Genomic DNA, 10590 nt, shown 5'->3' with positions numbered 1-10590 from the left:
AAAAACAAACTGAGCTAATTATATGTTTAAGACACGGGAACACCTTTTAAACAGGTTAACTGGCTTTAAAAAACTACTGTAACGACGGGATCTTCACTCGCCATTTTCAGACTAAAGATGTGTAAAAAAAAAAAAAAAAAAAAAAAATTAATCCTGCAGCATAAAGCCATTCGCTATCCAAAGAATCTGTGCCCCTTTAACAAATTAAGCACCATATTTAACACCGTTTAATCAAGTTCCAGCAGAGCAGCAGGGCTTTTTATTCCATGTTTCCTTTTGTTTCGTTGTTGCTTTTATCTGGCTCGCTCGGCATTAGTGATGTTACCCTCCGTGCGACATCTCTTGCGCTGCACATCAGCGATCACTAGTGCCGGGGAAACCGCATGTGTCCGTGTACCTGCGTGCAAAAGGGCAGGCAGCGGGGTTAGGATACAGATCCCCCGCAGCGGTACAGGGGACCCGTATCCTACTCTCCGATACGCTCAGACAGCCTCCCCTGCCAGCACTTCCCACGGGGGGGGGGGGGGGGGGAATTGGGGGAAGACACCGGCAGCGGAGGTCGTTCACGCTTATCGCCGCAGCCGGTGAACGTCCGCACGATGCGTTTTACCTCTGCCCCCAAGACTTACCAGAGCAGACTCCCGGGTGTTTTGCGGGGCCGGCGGGGGACATCTACGCAATACGTGTACACAACCTCCGGTGGCGGCACATCAGCTGAGTGCCGGCACCGGAAGTTGTGTTGCGTAGATGTCCCCCGCCGGCCCCGCAAGACACCCGGGAGTCTGCTCTGGTAAGTCGGGGGGGGAGGACAGTGGCAGCATATTTCAGGGGTGGGCAGGACAGTGGCAGCATATCCCGGGGGGGGGGGGGGGGGGGACAGAGTGGCAGCATATCTATTAAAAAAACTTTTTCTTTAAAAAAGCACCAAACTTTTAGGGTGCGGCCTATATTCAGGTGCAGCCTATATCCGAGCCAATACGGTACTTCTTTGGGTAAAGTAGGTTCGCACCGAAGACCACGTGCTTTTATTTAATTGTTCCAATAACCTCCATTTATCTGCAGACCTGGCGGCCCCCATTGTCCAACGCGTTGCAGTCTGGCATGTATCAGTATGGAGACATATTAAACAAAAGTAGATATTTTTTTTCTCCAAAAAAAAATATGTAACTAATTTTTAATCTTATACTAGCAGGAAAAAAAAAAAAATTATAAAAAAAAAAAGGGTAGGAGTTTCCCTTTAAATGAGAATATATATGGGTATATCGATTAAAATGACACGACGTGTAGAAAACGCAACATGAAGCTGGAACTGTACACAAAATGTCATCCCGAGGGGCATTTACAACAATCTTCGCTGCAATGTGCGAGACACGAGATATCCAGGGATTACCAAGGTCATTAACAGGGGCTTAACGCCATGGACACCCCCCGTAACAGTACGCCTGTTCAGGGAGAAAAACGTCCAGCACTTGGGGCAACGGCAAGTTAAGGCATAAACAGGCAGCGGTGATTCTAAAAGATTGGCTCGTGTCCCCTGTGACCGGAATCGTGCCCTTTAGAAATGTTAAAGGCATCAACCATTGGATAGATTGAAATTATACAGAAGATGTTTCAGCTCATCGCGGTTTGCTGGATTAGTGGTAATTGGGAGAGCGCATGTGGGATATCCTCTAACAGTATTACCATATAACTCAGTCACATAGCTGCGCTACACCGGGGCACAATCACACTGAAAAGGTAAACCACGCGATTCTCAGAAGCAAGAAAGGACGCATCTTTCACAAAATACAATAACCGGCGCCAGCCGTAAAGATCAATAGTGATGTAAAACGCAGAGGTGCACACAACAGAGATTACAGGCGTGTGATTATTGTTTCACAATGGCAGATTCCTACACTCTGTCTTGGGGTTCTTCAAATAGTCCTGAATTTCAGGCTATGCGATCAAGGACCAGTAGATAATCACTGATTGATACGGAGTGATTGATTCCCAGAGCCTGTGGCTGTTTAGATGTCCTGCTAGCCGACAACTCAATTCACTTAGAAGACAAGCGCTGAACCCACAGCCTTGAGGACGGAAGTTTCCGCAGCCTTTGGTTTTCAGGCATGATCCAACTTAAACTGGGATGACAATATTACATAGGCGCACAATATATTTCTTTCCCTTGGTTATAAAACCCAGTACTGCATACAATGCAAGTAAGCCCCCGCCGCGGTATACAGGAATCCTGGTTTCATCTCATTTTTCTCCAATTAATATCCCTTTATTCGCAGACGCAGAGATCGAGTCCGCTCAAAACACCAGTCTGAGCCCATTCTTTATGGAAAGGTTAGAAGTCCGCTTCTCCATAGACTTTCTTTTGTCAGAAAGTCCGGCTGGATGATTTCAGACTGAGCCATTCTATTGTTCGCCACATTATAATAAGGAACCAGAGGCTAACAAGACAGCGAGAATCCATACAAATGTTCAATATGTAGCCGACTGAAAAAAAGCAAAAAAAAAAAAAAAAAAGCCAATATCTCTTTTTGATGCCGTGACTAGTAAAAAATAAATGGTAGAAGTTGCCTTTTAAAGTCATCCAAGTACATTACAGAGGCTTTTAAATATATCCAATTAATGAGGCTTTATGAATATACCCCATTCCCAGGAATTCACATCACTGACTGGGCGAGAAAGTTTTCATCAGATAACATGTGATAACGGTTTAACAATTTAGTATTTATTGTATAGTTATACTTGTCAGAACCACGGTCTACATTTTAGTATTAAAACCAGGTTTCGGAGCATTAAAGGCAGGCGCCGAAACATTCCACGTCGCTTACAAGGCTGGCTATCCTGCCGTCTGCAGCTGGACGCGGAGATGAAACGACTTTCTCCGTCACGTGGAGACGGACGCTCCTTCCATGATTGCAACAATCAGAAATACTTTGTTTATTGTTCAACAGTTAACGACGCAGACGGCCAAGAATCAGGAGTCCCTCCTCTGCGTCTGGATGGACGGTTTTAAAATGTTCCATCTGCTCCACGATCCCCGGGACTTTATCAGACATCAGCAGTAGAGCATTTAAAAATAACACCAAGGATGAACCGGGATATCTTTACAACAAACTAGCGCAGCAAAGACAAAATCAGAGAAATGAATGGCTTTTAGGTAGCGACGCAGGCTTCATTAACTTAAAACGCTGGAATCCCGCTTCTAGTGGATTACTCTTCGGCAGCCCGAGTAAAATTCAAATATTGGATCAAGAGTTGGTTAAGCAGATAACCCGATTCCTCTCCGGTGCATCAGATTCTTAACCATAGTGTTATCTGGTGGGCTTGGCTACGTTTATTTCCATCCGGTTCCCTGGTTTGGAAGTTTATGGCGCTCACAGTATCCGTAACCCCTGAGGTTATATCATGTTACAGAACAACGAGCAGCAACCGGGACGGAGGGGCAATTACATACGAATCCCCCCACACACACACACACTGCGGGGAGTAGGACAAAAACGTAAAGGCATCAACAACTCTAATATAACGCTATACAGAATCATAGCGAAGGGCAGCTTTTATCACCCTAATTGCGCCTCGGACTGAACATTTATACAATATTTCAGTGTGAGCAAAACCCTACAGTTTTTAGAACTATATTCAGTGAAACATTACGGCATAGACGGTTATACTTCAAAGGAGAGTAAGGTGACATCTGCAAAGAATATGTAAGGATCATTTATCATGACTTCAGAACAGCCGCTGCTGGCTGCGCTACAAAACTCCCGAGCAAATGTTTACCTGGAGTTTCGTTTTGGGTAAGTTTCCATCTGTATGCCTTATCTGTACCAATAAAAGGGGGTAGGAAAGCATTTACCTGCAAAACTCTGCACATGTGAACATTACACTAACTGGAGGCGACAACTAAAGAGTAATCCATACATTTAAGAATATGTTTAGCCCAAAATACACAGAAAATCTTCATTCCCACCGCCTTGACATCCAAGTATAAATGGATGACTGAAAGCTTTAATTCATCCAGCATTAAGAGTTAGAACTCAGCGCAATACCCCTTCCAGGCACCAATCACACCCCAAGCGTTACTATTCCCGACATGCGATGAATCACATGTAACTAACCCCGGGGTCTGCAGCCTCTTCCCACACGGAGACTTCACCAAACTTACTTCTGAAGTCCAGTGTATTTGTTTTACCGTTTCACACTAAGTCCGGTCTCTCTTTATATCTCTGTTTCTGCACCACGAGGGAGGCTGTTAATCGGCAGGGAAGGATCCTCATTCCGGTTGGGATTTATAATCCATGCGCTGCATAAGCCAGGAGCTAGATTTTAGGGCTCTGGAGAAGGCGAGTGCAAGTCTGATGGGAATGTAGGGGATATCCATTCATATAAATCACACATTTCTATCGTGTAAAGATATATATGGGGTTTTTTTTGTTTTGGTTTTTTGTTGTTTTTACAATTTTCTTTCATATGCTTGAAGAATTTCTCTGGAACGACACCACAAATATTACAGGAGATAAATTATAACAAATTATTTTGTGTAACCCCCCTCGCCGGCTGTCCGGGCACAACCAATCGTTATTCTAATCAGACACAACGTTACGGAGTGCTATTATTCCTCGGCACGAACGTTTAGGTGCTTTTTGTCATAAGATAACACAACCACAGAGTGCCAGGAGTGTACATCGCACATAAATTCATTCTATAGCAAGCGACAAACATTTATACTCGTTTAAGGATGTCATAAAAAAAAAGCCAAACTCAACTGCTTCGCAAAATGGGACCGGTTGCTTTGAAGGAAAGTAAACCATAGTTTATTAATTATTATTATTATGATTATTATTGCTACCACTTTAAGTTGTGTGTTTGGAGCGGTTACACGTTTTCACATGTTTCAAGGCACCGTTTATGAAAGCTACACCCTGGCACATGTTTTGCCTAAACAATAGAACGCCTTAATTCAAATTACCCACATGGACCTTCTGAACACGGAAGGGCTCCATTAGCCACAATCCATCAGCTCAGTGCCGTGTTTTAAACACTGTATTGAGACCAAATAGAAAAAAGTTTTGCCGTTCGCCAAGTACTAGCGTAACATTCTGGGGTTTATTTACAGAACAACAAAGTTTAGGAGAGTTCTGGGAGATGAAAACCGACGCGCTATTACATCAATGATAAAATACCGACGGCCAGCGGGCACGGCCTATTCCTGCAAGGACAGTAAAGTTGGCCATACATTTTTAAGAAGAAATGTCATATTTTTCCCCAGTGTAATAACTGATATACACCCATATAATTTGCGTGTATATATATATATATATATAAAAACATACGATAATTCAATTAAAAAGCGATGTTATATTTGTGATACTTGGATAGGCTGTTGAGATAACAGCGAACCCAGAACATGAAAGGTCAACTTTTTGCAATATCTACAAATGGAAAGTATTATGAGTTATTCCTGCTACAAAGCACTTTGACCCTCAGGGAAAAGAAAATGTAAATACACACACATACATAAAAACATAACTTGAATGGGGGAATAAAAATACAGAGGGGGCTCTTAGTTGAACAATTTTGGAGGATGATTTATGTCCAAAAACCTTAAGGAAAGGTCCATATTCCTACTCACATCCAGAAATTACCATCAGACATCAGCTACGTTATTTGGTGCGGATTTTCTGAGTTGTTAGAATATTTACAAAGACACAGCACTTCTATACAGCGCCCTATACAAGAGACCACCAGAATAGTTGGCAGAACATTTAAAATCATGCATGCAAGATTTTATTTTTACCCATTTATTAAAGAAATGGTGAAAGAAATTACACCATTTAATCAGCATAGATTGTGACGCATTCAACTGAAAGCGAAAAAAGTGTATATATATATATATATATATATATATATATATATAGGGTGGAGGGGGCGTGTCTGCCTGGGCTCCTCTCGCCTTTACATGCAGAACAAAACAACACCATGCTGCAGGAAAAGTGTCAGTGACATCATAACAGATGGCCTCAGCATCACTGAAAAGCATGGCCCAGCGGGCAAGAAAACATTCATGTATCACAAACAACAGTCGTGCGACAAAATTCTAATGGGGTATTAAAAATCCAAGGGTTCCATTAAACAGATCAACTACAGCAAATAGATACAGACCAACAACGATAAATACATCAACAGATCCGCAAGATACACCCATCAGCTATACTGACCCAGGCAACGCTGTCACTTTAAATAAAACAGCGGGGTCACAGGTAAGAAAGTTATACGGCGCCGCGGTTACTGCTGGGACCGCCTATCCTGTTGGGTGTCACTGTGTTTGCACAGCAATATGAACTTTGTAATGTTTATTACATTATTAAAGTACACGCAAGCGGGGGTTAACGAGCCATATATTCTCACAACATACACGACCACAAAGTGATGAACAGCCGTTTTTAGTCTGTGTGTAGAGCCATGTCATAGAAACAGACGGCGGGATCTTAATCAGTCGTTGGCCTCGTCTTAGATTCAGGAGCCGTTTGCCTACCCCATGCATGTTTAAATACCCTCACTGTATTACCCTCTACCACTTCTGCTGGTAAGCTGTTTCACTATACTAACACCGTCCCAGTAAAATAAAACTTCCATTAGTTCTAAGCCTTTGACTCACGTCATGTCTAGTTAGGGGGGTGTGTGTGTGTGTGTGTGTGTAGGCCACTGCATCAGCATGGCTAGTCACTTGTATTACCAACGTACGCAGCAACGTATTGCTGGCCTCGGTAGTCTGCAGGGCACACTGAGGTGACAGCTCCACATGTCGAAGAAGGAAGGCCCACGGGGGCTCGGTGCCGTAGTGCAACGAATGCCACGTGACTAACTCCCTCCCTGTATCCAGCCGAACAAAAACAAGACATTCCCGCCCTCCCTCGGGGGTAACACGTCAGCTCAGCCCCACGGATGCAGGCACTCACCTCAAAGGTACCTTACACTCGGAACGGAGGATCTTCGCCGCGTTAGGACTCCGAACTAGCCTTTTACCCCTTTGCCCGCTTCCTGCTCTTCACAAACCATAACAAAGCGCGCACCAAAATGGCGGCCCCCGAGCAGTATCATAGAGACGGCTGAGGAGTCTAGCGCGCCCGCGTCCCGCCTTTCACTGAAGCCCTCCGTCTACAGCGCCACCCCGCGGCCACACGGCGTAAAATTATTATTAAATATATACCGTGGGCAGAATTATATATATATATATTATATAGAATATATATACCTGGGCAACGTTAGAAAGCATGATGCTGTTAATGGATCATTGAATTATATATATATTATTCCTGGAAATGTTTGTGTATGGCAAATCTGGTGCATCTGCCAGAGCCTGTGGAAAAAAATTATCAATACCTCCAAAGTGTCCCTATTAAGGAATGACAGTTCCTTTTTACAACACAGATCCCTCTGTCTTCCCATCTGGACCTTCTTTTCTAGGAGCCCAGAATGTTTGTTGGGATATTAATCTACAGGAAAATATGCAAAGGGACAGCAGGAAATGTATATGTGTATATCTATATAATAGATTGCCCTTCTTTTAAATGTGTTACTCAGAGATGTCATAAGTATCCATAGCCACACCTGTAAACAATTCTTCGAAGACATAAAACTGTCCACCTTTGGCATTTAAAAGTCAGAATGTATACAATAACCACACTGTAAGCTTGTGAGTCGGCTGCTTAATATCTAATGTACACCTCCGGAACTTTCTAAATGATCTGACCCTGAGATTCTTGAAACTTTAACCCGTTAATAGCCTATTGTGAAGATTCTATGTAGCGACTCGCCAAATGTGTAATTATTTTAAGATACACCTGTATTCAAGCAGAGATATCAGCCATAACATACTAATAGCAAACACATCAATTGCGAGCCTTATATATAATCATAGAATCAACGCATTGTAGAACATGAAGGAAGGAGTCATCTCCAGACTGTGTGACCCTGAGAATCTGCCCCTTCACCCTGAGAGTGGGGCAAAAATCGGGTATGCTCATAATTTATGTATAGATGGGAGTAGGGTTCTTTGTTTTCCTTGAAATAACTTAACCGCGTATAAAAGTCAGACAACCGACTAATTTAGCTACTCTACATAAGCATTCTCTGCAAGGCATTGCCCACACTTGAATGGCTTCATTGCCCACAGGATGTGATGTAATTTTCAGTGACTTCCTGGTTCTGACCTCTCTGCGGCTCGGACGCTGTCAGTGAGATGTCTGGTTAGTGTGGAGACTAGAGTTCTACTTCCGGTAAAGGTACGCGCCTGAGGTCTTATTACATACATGTAATTATTTCTTGTGGTATTGTGTTTAATTAATACATAATAATGTTTACATGTGGAACTTTATTAACATGTAACCCTGAGACTCTTAAAGTATTAACCCTTTAATGGCCCATCACTATGTAGTTACTCGCCTAACGGCCCTATTCCCGGTCCTCATGGAATTGGAAACCTTGACTTGTCATCATTTAAAGATACACTTAATCGAGACACCTGCTTTCAAGCAGGGATGCCAACTTTAACGTATTATCTCCACACATATCCCTGGAACCATTGCTGGAGCCTAATTGGTTTTAAAGTTATAATGCGCAGCTATTCTAAAAATCCTTATCACACGACAAGTAAGACTATAATATCAGTAAATATGATAAATGCATTGTTTGTGGATCAAACATGTATAAATGTCTGCCACAAGCTTTCAATCAGCCCATCAGTTACAAAAATGTCTAGTTTCTTTAGAACTTCCCATATTATGGTATTTTATCTTATTATTTTCCTTTTATTAAGTGCTAACATATTCCACAGCGCTGTACAATTGAAATATTTGGGGTTATAACAAAACACCCCAATTATTATACCTTTATGCAATATATTTATCATATTGTTTCCTTCACTTAAGTATTAATAAAGTTTTTTTGCTGTTTTTTCCAGGTTTGAGGTTGCGGAGATGCTGGCTCGATTTGGCTGGAGGGGGATCCCACTAGCGGTGCAGGTATTTGCATTATAAATACAAATTAAGTTAAAAAAAAAACTGGAAATAATCTATTTTTTTAAATATTTAAGCACAGACCTGTTTTAATATTAGCCTGCTTTGGTTGTCTTAATTTTTGTTGTGGATACTTTATTAGAAACACAGATTCAGGAGCCATATGTCTATCACACGCGTGTTTAAATTCCCTTACCGTGTTAGCCGCTACCACTTATACTGGGATTCTGCGCCATTCCACCATTCATAAATAGCTTGTGTATATTGGGATTTCACTTGGTCTGGTGATATACATTCATTGTATATGCAGAAAATATACTTGGATGATTAAAAACTATCAAATTCTCCAAAAAACCTGGTGTACCCTTTTCTGTTTTTTTTTTTTTTTTAGTTCTGTGAAAAGACATCTCCATTATCCTTTGCAAGTAAGCAGAGGCTATTTCCAGGTGTGTCCTCGGGGCTCAACATAAAGAGATGCATTTTTACGCCACACGAGGCAGCTCTGCAGTTGACTTTCCCAAGCCTAATCCACAAAGTGGAGATACACACCTCTAACTCCCATCTAAAGAAGAGGAAAGTTCAGGAAGAACCTGAGCCCCGGGAGCTGGATCTGCTGAGATATGACATGCGATCTCTTAAAGACGCTCCAAAGCCCGCTCTTTACTTAGGATTGGGAGGTCTAATTCCCTTTGTTGCTGCTCCTCTCGTCATGAACGCAACCGCTTGCTACTACCCAGAGGTGGCCTTTGCACAGATGGCATACGGAGCTTCGATACTGTCCTTCCTTGGCGGTGTCCGCTGGGGCTTTGCCATTCCAGAGGGCAGTCCTGCCAAGCCTGATTGGAAGAACCTCGCCAACAGCACAGTGCCCGCTCTCTTGGCCTGGCTGGCATTACTCTTCAGGGAAGACCTATCGGAGTCAGCGTTGTTTGTAATCATGGGCTTAGGAATTGCTTTGCATTACGATCTCTCTCTGCTCCCAACCTACCCGCCTTGGTTTAAGGCACTGAGAGCTATTCTAACCTTAGTAGCTATACTTTCTCTAGTAGGCACTTTAGTATTTTCAAGTGTATATCCTCACAAATCCTTGAACATGAAGACAACCTGAACTTTGACCCACACCCTACATATACAGTTTTAGACGCGTTTGTAAAATAAAACATATTTGCAAAGTCTGATGTAAGGTCTCTTGCTAGACATTATAAACAGCTTTATGTCCATATACTGATAGCAACAGGAGACTGGAGGGGGGTGCAGACGAGTCATTCACTGAATCTGTGATTCACGTTCATGAGTTAATGTGGCACGTACAGCACAGTCCCCCAATGCTATATTTTCCTTTTGATCTTTACATACCAATTGTATTATTTTACATTTATCAGCATTAAACTGCAGCTGCCACCCTCTAAAGCTTTCTTCTGATTTACTTAAACCATTAGCCCTTTGGCTTATTTGACGAGGAACGACTACCGTGTTAGAGACTTTTGTTTCTGAAAAAGATAGATCTTAACCTTTAAAACCTTTTTGTAATATCCCTAATAAAAATATTTTAAAAGGATGGGTTTACTATGCAAACACC

At 42.4% G+C, this 10590-nt stretch overlaps 1 protein-coding gene across 1 annotated transcript; it reads left to right on the top strand.

The window, feature by feature from the left end:
- Positions 1-3717: 3717 nt before the first annotated feature.
- LOC149282122 (transmembrane protein 69-like) lies at positions 3718-10119 on the top strand. Its single transcript, XM_089498572.1, has 3 exons — positions 3718-3791; positions 8957-9017; positions 9403-10119. Exons 1-3 carry the CDS (start codon positions 3718-3720, stop codon positions 10117-10119), a joined length of 852 nt encoding a protein of 283 aa, XP_089354698.1.
- Positions 10120-10590: the final 471 nt, after the last annotated feature.

Source organism: Sceloporus occidentalis, unplaced genomic scaffold (assembly GCF_023333645.1).
Source record: "Sceloporus occidentalis isolate IW3139 unplaced genomic scaffold, rSceOcc1.0.p SCAF_122, whole genome shotgun sequence".
NCBI lineage: Eukaryota > Metazoa > Chordata > Lepidosauria > Squamata > Phrynosomatidae > Sceloporus > Sceloporus occidentalis.
Note: the sequence above shows the minus strand (reverse complement) of the source record. Positions and strands in the feature narration are given on the sequence as shown.